Source organism: Heteronotia binoei, chromosome 15 (genome assembly GCF_032191835.1).
Source record: "Heteronotia binoei isolate CCM8104 ecotype False Entrance Well chromosome 15, APGP_CSIRO_Hbin_v1, whole genome shotgun sequence".
Classification (NCBI taxonomy): domain Eukaryota; kingdom Metazoa; phylum Chordata; class Lepidosauria; order Squamata; family Gekkonidae; genus Heteronotia; species Heteronotia binoei.
Genome location: NC_083237.1, coordinates 54,154,103 through 54,173,903, shown reverse-complemented (window position 1 = coordinate 54,173,903; position 19,801 = coordinate 54,154,103). Strand labels below are relative to the sequence as shown.

Below are 19,801 nucleotides of genomic sequence, written 5' to 3'. Positions count from 1 at the left end.
AAACTCCTGCCTCTTAATGCTCACACTGGAAGTTGGCTAGTCTAGAGGGTGCTGTGAGTCACCCAACCATAAAATGGGGGCTGTTTTTAGAGGTGGGTGGGTGGGACAGAACAACCTTGATGCAACCCCACTTGGGACAAGCGGCACAGAAAACGCTAACTAGTTTTGTAGCTGCTTGGAGACAAGAAAGGTAACTTGTCCCTTTTCCCTACTATGGCTTCTAAGATACATTGTCTTCAGATAGTCCAAAGGATGGCTGAACTAAGATTCCAGGGGCTGGGATAAGGTCTAAGCATTCTTCTTCCCTCCCCATTAGAGTTTATGTCAGCTGGTTTTTAAAAATTGCAGGATTCACATATTTTGGCTTTCCATGTCCCTGATTTTGGAGAGCCAGGCTACAGAATGGATTTCCTTTTATGTGGAGCAGCCACAGTTTGGCCCTTCCTTGTATCTCCAGCATGGAGCCAGTGAGGGCCACAGTGCCCCGACACCTTTCCTGGAGCCCACCAAATGTTTTTAGAAAGTGGGTGGGGCCAAGGAGGGCTTCTGCTGAGAAAGGCTTCTGATTGGCCACTGGAGATTTGCTTGTCTGTGCAGATTCTTCCACATGTTGCTTTGGCAGCTGTGGATCTTCATGGAGTGACTAAAAGCAAGCTGCAGCAGCCATTTTGTGGCTGGTCCCGCCTCCTGATGTAGCCATTTTGGGGCTGCACCCAGTACGTTATCTAAAAATTCCAAATGTCCCCAAGGCTCAATAAGGTTGGGGAGCCTTGTGCTAAAGGAACACCCGTGCACAGTACGTATCGCGTTTGACTGGTTTAATAGTTACAGTGACTGGCTGATTTGGATAAACAAGGGAGACTTCACAACACATCTAAAGGTTCGTCCAAAGACATGTAAACACAATGGGAGAGGCTGCCCTCCTGCTTGCTTTCTCCAGCCCTGGGAATACCACAGGTCCCCTGCAAAAGCAGGTATGCTTCTCAGTTTCCCCTCCACCAGACCAGAGATGAGCTCTTGGCTTCGGTTCACTGCCCTGAGGACCTCCACCTACAGCGAAACACTTCTCAACACTTCTCAAACACTTCTATGCACACACACACACACACTATGTAACACACACACACACCCGTTTTAGAAGAAAGCACACCGAGCCCAGAGAGTAGGCAGGGGCTTGCCCTTTGGAGATTCCTGTTTTCTAAGGGAAGCCCTCCCCGGTGCCTGAATGTTCCCAGTGCAAGGTGTGGTTAACAGCAGCAGCTCCGCTTGCAAAAAATATTCCTCTCATCAAGAGATGGCTGTCGGGGTCACGTGGGGGTGGCTTCCTGGAGGTTGAAAAGACCCTCTCCTTCCTCGGAACAAAACAAGCTGTTCGAACTTGCAGAGAGAGTCAAAGTTTCCTTGGGAAAAACGAACCGGGTGGAGCCAAGTTGCAGGTCAACCCCATCACAACCTCCCCTCCCTCTTCAGCCAGAGGAGGGAGAATTCCAGCAGCGCTATTCAGGCCACTTGCCCCCAAAGATCGGTTTCCTTTCCAGGCCAGGATTCCCAGAGGCTTCTTCCTCCCACACAAGATGGGGGATGTTGCACAGAGAGGGGATTTGGGGACAGCGTTTCATGTGCGGTGCAGAGACTGAGCACAAAGTGGAAGGGGCGTGGGTGGGGACAGCGTGCCCTAAGTGGCAGGGCCATGTGGCAGATGCCTGTGGGAGCCCCCCCCCACCCGTTCTGCCGCTCCCGTTCCCCACCCCCACCCCAAATACGCTTTCTTGCAGTGAGTGACTTAATCAAGGGAAGGCACGGCGGAGACTCTGGTAAAGATGGCAGAATGCTTCTACAAGCGACTGACTGGCCTGTAGCAGAGATCCACAATGCCCCACCCTTGGTCAGATCTCTGCCTATGAAGAAAAAACGGGAGGTGGTATTTAGGGAACGGGATGAGAAGCAGCAAAACAAGCATGTGGGGAAAACAGACTTCCTTGTATTGCCAACAGAAGTTTTATGCAGTGTTAAAAGTGTCCCTCCTCCCAGCGTGGTGGCACACAAAGGACTAGAATTTTGGAACCCAGCTGACTGCTTTCTGCTAGCCCACGTGCAGGAAATGGGATGGCTGCACCACGGTAGAAGTCCTGGGGTGATTGAGGATATTCTTCCCTTTTCTGGACATCCATCCGGAAGCAGCCAACACTGCCCTCTGCCCAGGCCCTGCTGAGGAGACTTGAATGCAGAATTTCCACAACTGCTTCTAAGTTCCGGGGTCTCCTTATAGGTCTTCTGCACAGCTTTCAGGGGGGGAAAACAGGTCATTTTCACAACAGGAGAACTACACAATTTCAGAGCATTTAACTCAGGCACACGAACGCATGCAGGAGGAAATCCGGGTTTTACTGCCACGCTCCGAACCGAGCGTCTGAAGTCTAGTCATCAAACTTCCCATCACGGATGCTGTCGAAGGAGAAAGGGAGGAACTTGAACCCGGTGCCGGTGTAGAACTTGTTCTGGAATTCCACCCTGGTGAGACAAAAAAAAAACCAAACACCCAAGAAGTAAACAACCATCAGTTGCAGCCTCAGCAGACGTGTCAAAGGCAGATTTAGGACTCAAGCGTGACAAACAGCCCTTTCACTTAATGATTTCTATGCTCCCCCACTGGCCATGTGTTATTTCAGAAAGCCAAAACCCTGTCCAGGTTGCCCTTCTAAAAAGACTGACGCTGCTACAGACACAGACATAGAAGAGCAGAGAAGGCTGTGTGACGAAGGGTGGACAAGGTCCTGTCCCCAATACTTGGAACGTCCCTTTAAGGTCAGCTCTAAGCCCCGGGGCTAAATGCTTCCTTTTAAGAAGAAGATGATATTGGATTTATATCCCGCCCTCCACTCCGAAGAGTCTCAGAGCGGCTCACAATCTCCTTTCCCTTCCTCCCCCACAACAGACACCCTGTGAGGTAGATGAAGATATTGGATTTATATCCCGCCCTCCACTCCGAAGAGTCTCAGAGCGGCTCACAATCTCCTTTCCCTTCCTCCCCCACAACAGACACCCTGTGAGGTAGATGAAGATATTGGATTTACATCCCGCCCTCCACTCCGAAGAGTCTCAGAGCGGCTCACAATCTCCTTTCCCTTCCTCCCCCACAACAGACACCCTGTGAGGTAGATGAAGATATTGGATTTATATCCCGCCCTCCACTCCGGAGAGTCTCAGAGCGGCTCACAATCTCCTTTCCCTTCCTCCCCCACAACAGACACCCTGTGAGGTAGATGAAGATATTGGATTTATATCCCGCCCTCCACTCCGAAGAGTCTCAGAGCGGCTCACAATCTCCTTTACCTTCCTCCCCCACAACAGACACCCTGTGAGGTAGATGAAGATATTGGATTTATATCCCACCCTCCACTCCGAAGAGTCTCAGAGCGGCTCACAATCTCCTTTACCTTCCTCCCCCACAACAGACACCCTGTGAGGTGGGCGGGGCAGGAGAGGGCTCTCACACCAGCTGCCCTTTCAAGGACCACCTCTGCCAGAACTATGGCTGACCCAAGGCCATTCCAGCAGGTGCAAGTGGAGGAGTGGGGAATCAAACCCGGTTCTCCCAGATAAGAGTCCGCACACTTAACCACTACACCAAACTGGCTTGGTTACTGGGAGGTTAGGAAGCCAGCTCTCCCCCTGAGTTCCAAAGATGGCTAGGAACCTGCTTTAAAAAAAAACCCCAAACAATTACAGGTGGGAGTTCTGAGTAAAACAGAGCAGCCTCAGACACGAGGAAGGGGATTCTGCCTCACGAGAGTACTCCATTTCCAGCAGGCATCTTTCAGGAGTCCCCACATTGTAATCCACAGCCCCCCAAACACCTCCGCTTCCAGTTTCCCTCTGGATACACAGAGGGGTGTGCTGGTCAGTGTGGCGTAATGGATCAAAAGCGGCACCCAAGGTTTAAACCCCCACCTGCCGTGAAGTTTGCTGCCTGACCCTGGACTAGTGGATCTCAAACTGCCTAACCTGCCTTAACAAGGATGAAACAGGGAAGAGCTCTTCGGCTGAAGGGGAGAAATCATGTAGAAAAAGGGTTCTAGATATCTGTCTTCCCATTCGTCCTCTAAGCAGCTCAGTACAGGGCATAGGGGAGCTTGTCTTGTTTGTTTTGTCATTGTGAGCAGGCCTCGGTTTCAGCAGGAGCTCAATCTGAGGATTTCCCCTCTTCCTCCTCACCTACCTTGTCCGTTGAATAGTAGGTGCAGCTGCATAACAATCCCTGGATTAGGAGAGCGGGCAGCCAGCCAACAGGGGCTTCGCCACACCCCCCAGCAGCCCTCATTAACCCCTGGAGAAGCCCCCGCCACCCTTTCTCTACTTCCTATGTGATTTGGGGTGATGGGTGGCTTGCTGGCCTTTTGACTGGGGGGCAGCGGCCAAGGAGAGCCCCAGGTGAGCAAGGCTTGCTTGGGCTGGCTGGATCTCTAGCCGAAGCAGGCCTCACTCGCCCAGGGATCTCCTTTCTTGCGTCGGGTTGCTTTTGGCTGGGGGTATGCTAATGAGCTCCGCCACCTATTTATCTACAAACGACCCCTGATTGTGAGCCTTCACACCCAGGCTTGACTGGTCTTAGCCAAGCGGTAATACTGCATGCTGGCTCCAACACAGGCAGCACAGGCCTTCCCCCTCTCCCCTCCCAAAAGACCTTTGAGTAGCTGCTGCACAAGGCGGTTTTGCAGAGTTGGCACGCTGGGTTGAGGGGCCACCAGAAAAAGCCATTGCCTCTCCCCTTGCACAACCACACTCTCCGGCTGAGCCGGCTAAGCACACCCACATCAATACCAGACGGATTTCATTTTATTTTTTGTGGGGGGGGGGGAGGGGAGAACTAGCCTCTAAAATCTTTGAAAATGTTCTATATCCTCTGTGCTGGATACGTATACTTTTTACATGTCAATATTTAAAATGCAAAGGAGCCCCATGGCACAGAGTGGTAAAGCTGCAGTACTGCAGTCTAAGCTCTGCTCATGACCTGAGTTTGATCCCGGCGGAAGCTGGATTCAAGTAGCCGGCTCGAGGTTGACTCAGCCTTCGTCCTTCCGAGGTCGGTAAAATGAGTACCCAGCTTGCTGGGGGGGAAGTGTAGATGACTGGGGGGGGGAAGTGTAGATGACTGGGGGGGGGGAAAGTGTAGATGACTGGGGGGGGGGGAAGTGTAGATGACTGGGGGGGGGAAGTGTAGATGACTGGGGGGGGGAAGTGTAGATGACTGGGGGGGGAAGTGTAGATGACTGGGGGGGGAAGTGTAGATGACTGGGGGGGGGAAGTGTAGATGACTGGGGGGGGAAGTGTAGATGACTGGGGGGGGGAAGTGTAGTTGACTGGGGGGGGAAGTGTAGATGACTGGGGGGGGAAGTGTAGATGACTGGGGGGGGGAAGTGTAGATGACTGGGGGGGGGAAGTGTAGTTGACTGGGGGGGGAGTGTAGATGACTGGGGGGGAAGTGTAGATGACTGGGGGGGGAAGTGTAGATGACTGGGGGGGGAAGTGTAGATGACTGGGGGGGGAAGTGTAGATGACTGGGGGGTGGAAGTGTAGATGACTGGGGGGGGAAGTGTAGATGACTGGGGGGGGAAGTGTAGATGACTGGGGGGGGAAGTGTAGATGACTGGGGGGGGGAAGTGTAGATGACTGGGGGAGGGGGGGAAGTGTAGATGACTGGGGGGGGGAAGTGTAGATGACTGGGGGGGGAAGTGTAGATGACTGGGGGGGGAAGTGTAGATGACTGGGGAAGGCAACGGCAAACCAACCCGTAAAAAGTCTGCTGTGAAAACGTCATGATGCGACGTCACCCCAGAGTTGGAAACGACTGGCGCTTGCACAGGGGACTACCTTTTTTAATATTTAAAATACTTGCATTACTGCTAATCTTATATCCAATATATCATTGGTACCTCCAAATAATTTTCAATGCATGAGAAGGTTTTTAAAACGTTCCCATATGAGCAATCCCCCTCTGCCCTTCTTTCCCCCACAATGTAGCCCTATTCCCTCTTGTTGTTTTTAAAATTTAAAATTATATATTTTTAAAAAACAACACAAAAAACCTAAAGACATATGTTGTCACAAAGTGAACGGCAAAAAAACATCTTCCATTTGGGACGAAGGCTAGAGCTGGAACTCCATAGCCAAGAGTTGCCTGTTCCAATTCACACCCCACAACCACACCAAGAAAAGCAACATGAAGTCCTTCCAAAAGATGGCCAGTGAAGCCAACTTTCTTCCTACCAGCAGCTACATCTTCACCTTAAGGGTGGGGTCAGGATGCTGGCAAGCCCCTCCGCCCACCCGCTCTCCGCATTCTGGCCACGCTGCCGTTTCCACTAATGAACTCAGAATGTGGAGTGAGCGGCGCTGGACGGCTGCCTGATCACAAACAGGCACCAAACATGGAAAGAAAAACCTCATGATTCATTAGGAAAACAAGCCTCGTGCTTCTCTCCTAGCCCTGCGGTGAGAAACATTTTCCGTCCCTTTGGCCTACCAGCTGTGAGGGGCGGGAGGGGCAGAGATGAGAAAAGAGAGATTTGCAACAAAAACCCATCAGGGCTAAATGTTTCAAACGCTAGGGCTCTTGGGGGACAACAAACATCCTTCTTGCAACTGCAGCGGGACAAAAGCAGAAGTGAGTGGCAGCCAAGACTGCCGTCGACAGTGCCAACAGTGCCACAGGTAAACAGAAATGCCTCCCCAAAAGACTGCAAAAGGTCAGGCTGGCCTTTTTCAGAGGATTCCCCTCTCCCGTTCGAAAGAGCCCTGCCCACTTGCACCAGTCAGGCTTGGCTTACAACCTGTTTTCATGGAAGGTTATAAACGCTTGCATATTTGGGGGGCGGGGGGGCTCACATGACGTAAGAGCATAAGAGAAGCCATGTTGGACCAGGCCAATGGCTCATCCAGCCCAACACTCAGTGGTGCACAGTGGGCAAAACCCAGGAGGTCTACTAGCAGGGCCAGGACTCCGGAAGTGCTCCCACAGATGCCCCCCCCCCCCATGCAAAGTATCAAGAATACAGCAGCATCACTGCCCTGTGAAACAAAATGCTTGATCCATAAACAAAACTAGCAAATCTGGAGACAGAGGACAGCGTCAAAGCCAGCTTCTTCTCTGCTAGGATGGATATATTTGATCCAAGCGCCCCGCCCCCCTCTTGCATTCGAAAGTGGCACAGCCAAAACATGGAAAGGAACAGCAAGAAGCACTTGCAAAGTGCTTTCTGCGCTCAAAAGTGTGATCACAGCGGATTTTTACAACGGCACTGCAGGGTAAGCCTGTATTCCTATCCCACCACTGCAGATAGAGATGCGGGGGAGGGGGGGTTGTGACTGTGAGAGATGAGGGGCCTTTTAAAGCGCTCCTAGTGAACACAGTGCTTGTTAAGTTTGCAAACTGCACAGTATTGTTTTAGTTATCAAGCCAGTGCCCAAGATTAACGTGGACTCTTTCTTTTTTTTTTTTTTGGTGGGGGGGGGAGGTACAGGCTTTACTCTTTCTGTCTCTGCTTTCACAACCTCCAGTTTCTGCAATTTGAGTGTGCTGCAATTCTCCTGACATTGATCAGCTGCGCATTTGACAAAGACTGTACATTTTAGAGGTGCCCCTGAAGAATTTACATTTTAAAAGGTGCCTCTGTGGCTACCCAAATAGGGTTGCTGCCCCCCCCCTTCAACCACCAGCAGGAAGTTTGGGGGGGGGGAGGTTTAGGGCTGCCAGCTCTGAAGATTTCAGGACAGAGCCTGGGAAGACAGAGACTTCAGTGGGGTGCAATGCCACAGAGTCCACCTTCCAAAGCAGCCATTTCCTCTGGGGGAACTGATCTTTACCAGGCTGGAGATGAGCGTAATTTCCAGGGGGTTCCACCCGGAGGCTGGCATTCCGATAAAGTGCTGCACCAGAGGAGCTCTTCCTGTGACTCAGTCTTTTCCCCAAACCAGAGCTTTGAAAAGCTCACATGACTCCAAACGCGGGATGCAGCAGCAGGCAGGTCTGTTGCTTGAAGACTGCAACCAGTCAAGAAGAAGAAGAACTGCAGATTTATACCCCACCCCTTCTCTCTGAATCAGAGTCTCAGAGCGGCTTACAATCGCCTATATCTTCTCTCCCAACAACAGACACCCTGTGAGGGGGGTGGGGCTGAGAGGGCTCTCACAGCAACTGCCCTTTCAAGGACAATTCCTACGAGAGCTATGGCTGACCCAAGGCCATTCCAACAGCTGCAAGTGGAGGAGTGGGGAATCAAACCCGGTTCTCCCAGATAAGAGTCTGCACACTTAACCACTACAGGGGAAGAAGGTCTATGAGAGCTATGGCTGACCCAAGGCCATTCCAGCAGCTGCAAGTGGAGGAGTGGGGAATCAAACTCGTTTCTCCCAGATAAGAGTCCGCGCACTTAACTATACCACCAAACCGGCTCTCACGTCAACCTAGCCTTCTAATGAAAGTGCGGGGCACTCAAGGCCAGGCATCAGAAATGCCCCTTTCCCAGATGTCACCTTGCAGGGTAACATTCCATGCGTGCAGCCTCTTAAATATACTAAGAAGGGGGAAATGCTAGAGCACATTGCAGAGAGAGTGGGCAGAGAACTACACCTGCCCGTGGCTGCCTATGCCTGTTTTCCACACACCCACTAATCCGCCCACACCCCTTGCACGGCAAACAGCCTCCCCCGCCACGGTGAGAAATGCCAATCGTGCCGCCAGGCTGGCAGTCCTCCCGCCTCAAGCCAGGGAGCATCGGTTGAGGTCGCAGGCTGGAAACAGCTGTGTGCCTTTTGGTCCACCTCAACTGTTTCGCAGAGTGGCAACGCAGGAATGGAGGCATTTAACTATACCTTTCAGGTACCAGTCTGGTTGCCACTAAAGAGAAGAGCTGGAAGTTCCAAGCCCCGTGCCTGTGCAACAGGCATTGCGTGATCCAAAGGCAGGCAAGAAATTTCACAGTGTGCAGCTGAGGGGTGGTGGTGGGGGGGATGGGGGGGGCGGGCTGGGCTTCTTGTCTCAGTTTCATTGCCTTCCAATGAACGAGCTGCAGCCCAGCCCAGGAACATTTATGAATTGCCAGCCAGCGATCCAGGGAACATGATGTCTGGAAATACGACCCAGCGCATGCAATGCCCCCCTCCCCCAAGTGGCAGGCTTCCATTTGCTGCTTAGAACAGCGAGAGACTACAGGGGCCAGTGAAGACAGGGCTCAGAGGACTAGGAGCTGAGAGGCCATGGTCTGAATCCCTACTCCTGCCTCAGAAGCCTGCTGGGTGCTCTCGGACCAGATCCACGCTTCTCAGCCTTGCCTACCTCACAGGGGTTGTTGTGAGGGTAAAAATAAGCAGCTTGGGCTCCCCAGCTGGGGAGAAAGATGAGATACAAAGGAAGTAAATAAACAGGTCTACTCCTGCACTAGATCCACAGCACCTCCTTACAGGTTATGTTCACAAGCAAGGGGGAGAATATGGACAATAATGGTGTCTTGCTAAAGAGCACTTTGTGCATGTCCCACAATGTTGTCCTTTCTCTGCAAACTGCAGAGACACACAACCCATTCTATTCAGACAGCTCTGATGCTTTGGTGCCAACTAAGCTGGGAACCAAATTCATTCCTTCGCCCCACATGCACACCGAACGCTCCCACCCTGGCACCTTCTGTGGAATGTGCAGCTCTTCCCCCCCCCCCCACCCCAGTCATCTACACTCCCCCCCCAGTCATCTACACTCCCCCCCCCCAGTCATCTACATCCTTCTGTGGAATGTGCAGCTCCTCCCCACTGGCCGCTCATTGTTTCCTCCTCTTGCCCTGACCCGGATAGCCCAGGCAAGCCTGATAGTGTCAGATCTTGAAAGCTAAGCAGGATCGACTCTGGCAAGTACGTGGATGGGAGACCTCCTTGGAATACCAGAGTCGGGAGGACAGGGCAGGCTTTATTCAGCCACCTCTCTGAATATCCTCCAGGGGTCGGTGGGAAGGGCGGGATATAAAATGAAATAAACTTGAAACTCCCCATTCTACAGGGCCTGTAAAACCGACCTCTTTCGGCAGCCCTGCAACAACTAACGTTGTCGCTGTTCGCTTGCGGAGTGGGCGACGTATAAATCCAAAGCAAATAAATAAAGTAAAATTAAAGAAGCCAGGCTGTGTGTGACGAGATCCGGGGCTTTTTCGGTGGCAGCACCAGCACTTTGGAACACCCTTCCAGAAGCCATAAGGGGCCCTGCGGGATTTGTCTGCGTTCCGCAGGGCCTGTAAGACCGAACTGTTTAGACAGGCCTTTGCTGTTTGACTGAAAAAGGGCTGCCACCGGACATCTTATAGAATGCTGGCGATCACAGTCGAGAATTCAACACCGCCTATACTGTACTGAAACAGCGCTATGGAATGGTTTTAAAAATGATATAAGTACATTATGGTTTTATACGTTTTATTGGATTGATTGTATTTTATGATGTTGTGAGCCGCCCTGAGTCCGCTTGCGGAGAGGGCGGGATATAAACTGAAAGTAATAAATAAATAAACAAACGTTATTTTCTTCTCCTCCTTCACCCTTTTGGCCTGGAGATTCCTGCTCTCCCGGTCTCCTCTCTAGCACATTATGCAAAGGCGGGTTTTTCTGTTCTGGACCCGAGCAAGTCCTCTGGCATGGCTAGCACACCAGCGTAAGACAGATCCGCCTGAGGAAGGATAAAGGAAGCTTCGCCCTCCTTACAATCTTTCCAGCGCCAGGTATGCAAATCTTTCCACAGAAGCGTTTCAGCCGCCTCTCTTCGGGGAGACGAAATTCACCTGGCAAGCCCCTGAGCCTCTCCTCGCTTGAAGCCCAATGCTCAAAGGGCCCCTTGGGCAGTTAAGCAGGCAGAGGCTGAGCAGCCGGCAGCATTAGCTGTGCAACAGGCACTCGCTTCCTACGCAGCCGCGGCCATATCAAAGTCCAGGCTTCGCCGCGGATATAAGTTTTTCAGCCAAGGCAACCTCTGCCCGGAATGTGCCGTTGCCTGAAAAATAAGCAGTGAGGAGATAAACCGCTCCCACCCGGGAGTGGCAGAGGGAGGGAGAGAGGAAGACTGAAAGACTCTCTTTCTCTAGCAATTTAGAGAAATTCACTCCATGCCAGGAAGGTAGAAGCAACCACGGCTTTTGCATTCCTAAGGAAGGTGGCATCGCCCCGTGGGAAGGTGGGTCCTTTAATCCCAGAAGGCCTTGGGATCAGCCCCAGAGATCACCTGTTCAGAAAGGTCCTGGTTGCAGGGCCTGAAAAAAAGTCTACCTGAGCCCATGAAGAACTGTCCAGGCACTGGGCTGAGTGGTCCAACTCTGCAGAAAGAGGCCCCATTATCTGGAGGAGAGCCAAATCCATCAGCCTCTACCCCTTTTGCCCCTCAGAATATTTGTATCTCACTGCCTTGTAAATGGAGAGTGGGGTGGGAGGAAAGGGGAAAGACGTTGCTTGTCCAGGAACTACTACCTGGAGCAGGGGTGGCCAAAGTTGCTTAATGTAAGAGAGCTACAAGGAAGGCAGGAAGGCAAATAGATGAAGGGAGGCAGGGGGGAGGGAGCGAGAGATGAAAGAGCAACTTTCAATGAGTTCTCCAAGCCACTGGATGGCTTGGCTTGGAGCAGTGATTTGACGAAAGAAATGCCTTCCCCCTAGCTGGCCGACGGGGTGGGGGGGGGCTTTGAGAACCACATAATATGTGTTAAAGAGTCACAGGTGGCTCCTGAGCTGAAGTTTGGCCACCCCTGATCTGGAGAGACCCAAATCCCTTTCCCATAAACTTATTTTCTTTCCGCCTTAAAAGATCGGTACAACAACAAAAAAACTTTTGAAAATTTCCTAACCAAGTTTTCACTCCGACAGAGTGGAAACTGCCCAAAAAGCTTTCATTGGGGAGGGGGGCGGGGGGGGTTCCTTCCTTTGGTTGCTTCCTTCTGAGTCATCGTCATCATCACAACCTTTACTGGCGTAACAGCACGAATCAAATGAACTGCTGCTTCTGAATCTAATTGCCTCTTCTGTGCGCATTGTGAAAGCTCCACTTGGAACGACTTGGCCTGCTCAGACGGCAAACTGATGCAACACAGAGAGAACCGCCCTTCTCCTTCTCCCTACTTTACGCATCCAATTCCAGTTCACTGATGGCTTCTGAAACTTCTGAATTCTCTCTTGGGCTGTCCCCACCTCACCCCCAGCGAGGAATCATCGGAGCTGCTCCAGCCCATTGGCAGAGGACTCCTGCAACGCCTGCTGGGCTCTGTGGGTGACCCCTGCCCTCAGCTTGCATGACTCACGGGGGTTCCTATCTCCAGACACAGCTGGCCCTCCTGGAAGCTCTCTTGTTTTCCCTTGGCTGGCAGAAGAAAGGGCCAGGCGGAGGACGGCGATCCCCCTGCCTGGAGTGCAAGATTGAGATAATGGCTGATGTCATGGCTCGGAGGTGGGGGGGGGGGGGATGCAGCTGCTATTGTTCTGCTGCGCTGGGCTTTCCTGACAAGGAAGGGTGCCCAGCCAGCCACCGGGAGTCAAACAGGGCAGATGTTGAGATTGCAAAAGCAGGCCGAGGGAGGGGAAGCAGTACGGGAGTCACCGCTGGGTTAGAAGACATGTAAAGGGAACGTGTAGAACAAAGCAGGAGTTAAGTGGCACCTTTAAGACCATATTCAGAATGCAAGCTTTTGTGTGCTCTAAGCACACTTCATCAGATGAGTGTGCTTAGAGCACACAAAAAGTTTACATTCTGAATCAAACTTGGTTGGTCTTAAAGGTGCCACTTAACTCCTGCTTTGTTCTACTGCTTCAGACCCAACTTGTCTGCCCACTTGGATCTGTCTAAAGGGAACGTTTGACGGCCATGTCTAGAATATAGCTGCGGTGCACAAAAGCAACTTAGAGATAAAACCAGACTGGAGAAGAATTTATTCTTCCTGCTCCCAAATCAAAACAATCAAAGGGATGAAGCACCTTTTTCTACAAGAAGAAGAAAAAGCAAAGTTTGGATTTATACCCCGCCCTTCACTATCCAAAGGCATTTCAAAGCAGCTGGAGAGCCAGTTTGGTGTAGTGGTTAAGTGTGCGGACTCTTATCTGGGAGAACCGGGTTTGATTCCCCACTCCTCCACTTGCACCTGCTAGCATGGCCTTGGGTCAGCCATAGCTCTGGCAGAAGTTGTCCTTGAAAAGGCAGCTGCTGTGAGAGCCCTCTCCAGCCCCACCCACCTCACAGGGTGTTTGTTGTGGGGGAGGAAGGTAAAGGAGATTGTGAGCCGCTCTGAGACTCTTCGGAGTGGAGGGCGGGATATAAATCCAATATCTTCTTCATCTTCTTCTACAAATCTCCTTTCTCTTCCCCTTCTATGAGGGAGGTGGGGCTGAGAGAGCTCTCCCAGAACTGCTCTTGAGCAGAACAGCTTCGAGAGAACTTGTGGCTGACCTGAGGTCCCATCAGCAGGTGCATGTGAAGGAGTGGGGAATCAAACCCGGTTCTCCCAGTTAGGAGTCCACACACTTAACAGCTACACCAAACTGGCTCTTAGGAGGTTAATGGGTTTAGGGATTTTAAATTTTAATATAGAAAAGAAAGACAGGTTGTATTATAAGAAGTTACAGAACTGAACAATGTGTAGTCGCAGAAATCTCTCTCTCATAGTACTGGAACTCAGGATCACATAATGAAGTGGGTTGCCAGCTAGCTCAGGATAGAAGGCAGCCCTTCAGACAATTAATCGTTCCCCTTGTGGAACTCACTGCCACAAGATGCAATAGTCAAGACCATTAGCTTTAAACGAAGGGCTGGATGAATTAATAGACTGCAAATGGCTATTAGCTAAGTGCGCTACCAAACTGATGTGGGGGTTCTCCAGGCTGCCTCAGGAGTAGCTGGATCAAGCTCCCTCTCTAGGGGCTGAGTGCACTCCTTCATCCTGGAGCTACATCACTGTGCCTGACAGACAAACAGAAGCACTGCTAGCCTCAAATCCTAGCCCACTGCAAACGGGTCTTGTGTATTAGCATTAGACTTGAGACTGGCAGACCTACCTTGAGAAGGTGAAAAATACCCCCCAGGCACAAATTGTTGAATAAGCTCCCAGAAAGTGAAATGAACCTCTGAAGCTGAGAGAAAGGGATCAAAGAGGCAAACGGGATGGAAATACGAAGCCGAGGTCTGTCAGTGGCTACTAGTCGTGGTGACTAAAGTCAGCCTCTGAATCCCAGTGTCAGGAGGCAACATCAGGGGAAGGTCTTGGCCTCTGTGCCCTGTTATTGGCTCTGCAGAGGAACTGGTTAGCCACTGTGTGTGGCAGGATGCTGGACCAGATGGCCCACTGGTCTGAGCCAGCTGGGCTGTTCTTATGTTCTTATTAGGGGAAGACCTTGGCTTCTCTACCCTGTTGTTGGCCCTCCAGAGGAATAGGTTGGCCACTGTGTGAGGCAGGATGTTGGACTGGATGGACCACTGGTCTGAGCCAGCTGGGCTGTTCTTGTGTTCTTATTAGGGGAAGACCTTGGCTTCTCTACCCTGTTGTTGGCCCTCCAGAGGAATAGGTTGGCCACTGTGTGAGGCAGGATGTTGGACTAGATGGACCACTGGTCTGATCCAGGAGGGCTCTTCAGATGTTCTTATCATAAGGTCTTGGCCTCTAAGCCAACTGTTGGTCCTCCAGAAGAACTGGTTGGCTTCTTTGTGAGACAGGATGCTGGACTAGGTAGACCACTGGTCTAATCCAGGAGGTTTTCTCAGGGTTACAGGAAGCTGGTTGACAGCTGTGGGTCTTAGGAGCCACTGCTTTGAGACAGAAGTCTCTTGCTACCAGAGCTCCTTTTTGAAACCAGTAGTGCCAGTGCAAAGCCTAGGCTGGGCCACAAAGCTACAACTTCTCTTCCCCCCCCGCTCCCCGTTGGTACGAGAAGCTCAGAAGTCTCCCGAGCAGCGACTCACCAGTGCAACCGGAGGGCGTGCAGGAAAGCAGAGAGGCCCTCCATGATCAGCAAGATGGCCACCGTCAGGGTGGCAAAGACGGCGAAGAAGAAGAACAAGGCTAACCCTCCACCCAGGTTGCTGATGTGGAGCCCGATGTGGATCACCATGGTCAGAGGACTTCAGAGAGCTCTGAGGAGAGAAAGGCAAAAAAAAGGTGAGGGGTGCTGATCAACACAGGTCAACTCTGGAGGAGAAAATAAAAGGATGCTGTCATGTTGCTGGCAGTGCCACCTGCCAAGAGAGGACAAGCGGGCACAAACAGGAAATATAGCATATAAGCAAACCCACCCCCCTGAAATGCGCTCAAAGGCACCGTGCTTCCAAATCCAACCTCAGTTGCTTGTCTGCTCCAAATTTAGTAGGTATTTTGCACTCTTTGATTCAATTGTCACCATCAGTTTGAAATCTGTCCCAGGCTTCCTCATCTAGAGTTCAAGGGATTCTGACATGGAATGGGAGTGGTGAGGAGAAGTATGCCAGGTGCCCCTAGAGATTCAGCAACAATCTGCACTAAACCTCTGGATCCCAGAGCCAGGAGGCAGCATCAGGGGAAGGCCTCAGCCTCTTTGCCCTATTGTTGGCCCTCCAGAGGGACTGGTTGGCCATTGTGTGAGACAGGATGCTGGACTAGATGTTGGTCTGATCCACCAGGGCTCTTCTTATCAGGGGAAGGCCTCATCCTCTACGCCCTGTTGGCCCTCCAGAGGAACTGGTTGGCTGCTATGTAAGACAGGATCTGGACTAGATGGACTACTGGTCTGATCCAGCAGGGTTCTTCTTATCAGGGTTCTCCTTATCAGCCTCTTTGCCTTCTTGTTGGCCCTCCAGAGGAACTGACTAGCCACTGTGTGAGACAGGATGCTGGGCTAGATGGACTCTTGATCTGTTCCAGAAGGGCTCTTCTTATCTGGAAAAGGCCTTGGCCTCTATGCCGTTGTTGGCCCTCCAGAGGAATTGGCTGGCCACTGTGTGAGACGGAATGCTGGACTAGATGGACTACTGGTCTGATCCAGCAGGGCTTTTAAGTTCTTATCAGAGAAGGCCTCAGCCTCTTTGCCCTGTTGTTGGCCCTCCAGAGGAACTGGTTGAACACTGTGTGAGAATGGATGCTGCGCTAGTTGGCCTGATCCAGCGGGGATCTTTTATGTAAGCCCTGTGGGTGTTCAGAGGCAAGTATGTACTCAGAATTATTTGGCCTGCAACTGAGGAAAAACAGCTTATCACAACTGCTGGCCTGCAGCCCACTCCCCAGACATCCCTGTCCCCATTGTTGGGGTCCGGACAGTCAGCCACAGAGCAACCGACTTACGTGCATGAGCCAGGCTGAGTGCCCAGAGGCGCAGGTACGAGGCTGTGTTGGAGATGCATCCCAGGCAGTATTCGATGGTGTGGATGGCCTGGTGGACGACCGTGTCTGCGAAGTCAAACTGCAGGAGGAAATTAAGCCGATTCTAAGTGAGAGGCAGAGCATAGAGCAGCGGCTGGAGAGCTGAGAAAGCCGGGCACAAGCAAAAAGAGCAGCAACAGCAGCAGCAGGTCATTCTACTGCAAGGCTAAAGCTCCCAGCAGGCATTGCAACGGGATGATCTGTTCCTCTCGCCCCCTGGACTCAGGAGGAGTTCTTCAGCCTGCAGGACACTTGCTCTATTAAAACACACAGAGTCAGGAAAGAGAAAGCCTACAATGTCTGCAGTCCTGCACTTCTGGCACCCAAACGAAAGCTGCAATTTGGGTGGCCAAGCAAGAGCCGCTCTACCCCTACATCTCTGTGAAGCAAGTCTTACTTGCTTGTCTCCCAGACAAAACCCAGAAGTGCCAAACTGTGTGCAAGGAGCCCTGCCCCCCCCCCCCCACACACACACAAAGAGACCAGGCTGGTCTAACAGGAAACAAAGCCCTCTGAAGAGAAGCAGGCAATGCTCAATCACAGAGTGACCCAGCAAGAAAAAAATGGCAGCCCAGGACACGTTCTTGCCTGTTCGTCACTCTATTGGCATTTGCTTACATTTGGCTTCCTCCGCAAAATCCCATCATGTAAGGCTGGCCTGAAAGAAGTGACCAAAAGGGCTACAAGGAAGAGGCAATGGAGGAAGAAGGGGAGGAACAAAAGAAATTTAAGATTTGCAAGAGGCACTGTTGCCAAGGAACCTCTTAGTATCCGATCAGTTCAACCTCCAACAGGGCAATCCTGAGGATGCTTTCTTGGGAGTAAGGCCCAATGAGCCAACTCAAGTAGGATTCCGAGTAGACCACAAAACTGCCAAGATTAATACTGGGAAGGGAGAGCCAAGTGCTGTTCTTGCTCCTCTCTGGCATCTAATGCATTAAACATTTCAGACCAGTAAAGTCAAACTATCTGTCAAAACCGAGGCCTCTTGTTTCACAGCTGCATAAAGAATTCTTTTTAAAAGGCTGCTTTAATAAATACGATACACTGAGCAAGCAATGAAGTTACTCGTGCCCTGGAATACACTTACACTGCATTTTTTGAAAAAAAGAATCAAGCTAGCTCAGACTCTCTATTTTGCTGAACTTGTTCTGCAATTTCTTTACATAACAGATTCCAAGGGATTCCAAGTCTTGGCAGAAAAGCAAAGGAAGGCCCTCAAAATCTCACTCATGAACAGCTGAAAAACCCCATCCAGTCACTTTTCCTACTTTGGAGACAGCAGCAGCTTTCAAGTATGGTCTCATAGACATGAGCAACGTTCCCTCTAAGCTGCAGAGTTTTGTGAGCAAAAATTCTACTTTGGGAGCTACAGGGGTTAAAGTTGTGAACTACTGGCATTAAAGCTGTGAGCTACTGCATAAATTAGTGTGAGCTACTGCATAAATTAGTGTGCTCGGGGGCCATTTTTCCTGAGCTGAGACAAAAATGCGTGAGCCAGAGGCTAAAAATCTGTGCGCTAGCTCACGCTAACTCAGCTTAGAGGGAACACTGGCCATGAGGGCTAGAAACTTGCTTTTTAAAACCCCCCTGAAAGCAGAGAATCTCTGGATGTTTAGTTCAATTCCCCCCCCTCCCAAAAACCCCCCCTCACATTCTGCACTTTGTATCTCATAATTTTGCAGAACCGCAGAGAAAGCAGAGATCCGGAACATGCTGCTGGAAAAGTACAGAACAGGAACAGAACCCAGCACTGCCAGCAAGCGACAGGAAGCCCAGAGGGAGATTTTCGCCCTTCAGCTTTAACGTACGGCTGTCAGCAGCAGCAGCAGCTGTTTCAACACCCACACTGAGATTCTGAAGCACTATTTCCACTGAATTATCAGCTAGCCACCCAGACGGTTCTCATACTGCTGTGGGCTTGGCGCAGTGGCTGAAGGAACAAAGCCCCAGAAATTTCTTGCACCATGACAATGGGGGCTTCCCAGCTTTGCTTTGCCCCACGCTATGATGCTTTTGGGCCCATGCAACGGTTGCATTAAGAAGTCCAAAGGAGCTAAAGCTGTGCACGGCCTGCATTCAATTGAAAGCAGCTCTTGGGCATGACTCTCTACAGATGCAGAATTGCATCACTCCGCCCCCCCACCCCCGCATCTCTACAACAAAAGTTTCATACACCTTTCATTGGAAAACCACAGTTCAAGCTCTATATTGCATAAACATTTCACTGGAAAACCCACAGTTCAGGTCTATTATTGGAAATACCAGTAAGAACTGTGGTGGGATCGCCTCCACCTCTTTTAGGATACGGCACCCCTGTAACAGCTGTTAAGTGAGTCCCTCGGCCCCTCTAGAGAACCGGCTGCATCACGCTCAGTTTCAGCTTGGAGAAATGTCGACTGAGGGGTGATATGATAGAGGCTTACAAGATTATGCATGGGATAGAGAAGACAGAGAAAGAAGCATTTTTCTCCCTTTCTCACAATACAAGAACTCATGGACATTCAATGAAATTGCTGAGGCATCGGGTTAGAACTGATAAAAGGAAGTCCTTCTTCACCCAAAGGGTGATTAACACGTGGAATTCACTGCCACAGGAGGTGGCGGCGGCTACAAACATGGACAGTTTCAAGAGGGTAATGGATAAGCATATGGAGCAGAGGTCCATCAGTGGCTATTAGCCACAGCTTATTGTTGGAACTCTCTGTCTGCGGCAGTGACGCTCTGTATTCTTTGTGCTTGGGGGGGGGGGGGACAGTGGGAGGGTTTCTAGTGTCCTGGCCCCACTTGTGGACCTCCTGACGGCACTTGGGTTTTTTGGCCACTGTGTGACACAGAGTGTTGGACTGGATGGGCCATTGGCCTGATCCAACATGGCTTCTCTTAAGTTCTTATTCCAAGGGGCTGAAGGCAGGGGTGGAGTCGTTGCGGACATTCTTGCTGACACTGGCTTGGTCCGGGCCTGCTCCATCTGCAACCCCCACCTCAATACCCAGCCTCCTCCAAGCCTGCTACTGAGTGGCTATGCGGTACTGTGCATCACTTGCCGCACCTTTCTCGGAGCAAGCGTTAAAAACAAAGGACCGTTTCTTGGTTCCCCTAGAGAGGCAGCTTCTGAACACCAAAGCCAAGCAGGACACCAGACCGCTGACGAGCAGACGATGCTTTCTCCAAATGCTGGTGGGCGAACACGGCAGAGGGTGCAATCTGCCGATAGCACCGCTTGCTCAGAGTCACTTTTGTTTTCAGGTCCTGAACAGGGACATTCCTCTGTCCACTCTGACCAGATGGCTAGCCAAGGAAGGCCTGGTTTATGCACATGAGAGAGTGAGGGGGTGGAACAGTGGGGCTGCACAGCCCCAGCCCAGGTGGTAGACTGCTCCTCCCGCTGAAAAAAAAATTAACTAGAA

The 19,801-nt window shown here is 51.3% G+C and overlaps 1 protein-coding gene across 6 annotated transcripts in view; it reads right to left on the bottom strand.

Annotated features, from left to right (window-relative positions):
* Positions 1 to 803: 803 nt before the first annotated feature.
* ATP6V0A1 (ATPase H+ transporting V0 subunit a1) overlaps positions 804 to 19,801 on the bottom strand; it is a 68,337-nt gene continuing 49,339 nt past the window's right edge. For all 6 annotated transcript variants that reach the window (XM_060255329.1, XM_060255331.1, XM_060255332.1 and 3 more), the window contains 3 exons: positions 16,295 to 16,431; positions 14,963 to 15,115; positions 804 to 2,511 (listed from right to left, as the gene is read on the bottom strand). In XM_060255329.1, the coding sequence (XP_060111312.1) occupies positions 2,418 to 2,511; positions 14,963 to 15,115; positions 16,295 to 16,431 (384 nt within the window). In that variant the 3' untranslated portion in view covers positions 804 to 2,417. The remainder of the gene's footprint in view (positions 2,512 to 14,962; positions 15,116 to 16,294; positions 16,432 to 19,801) is intronic.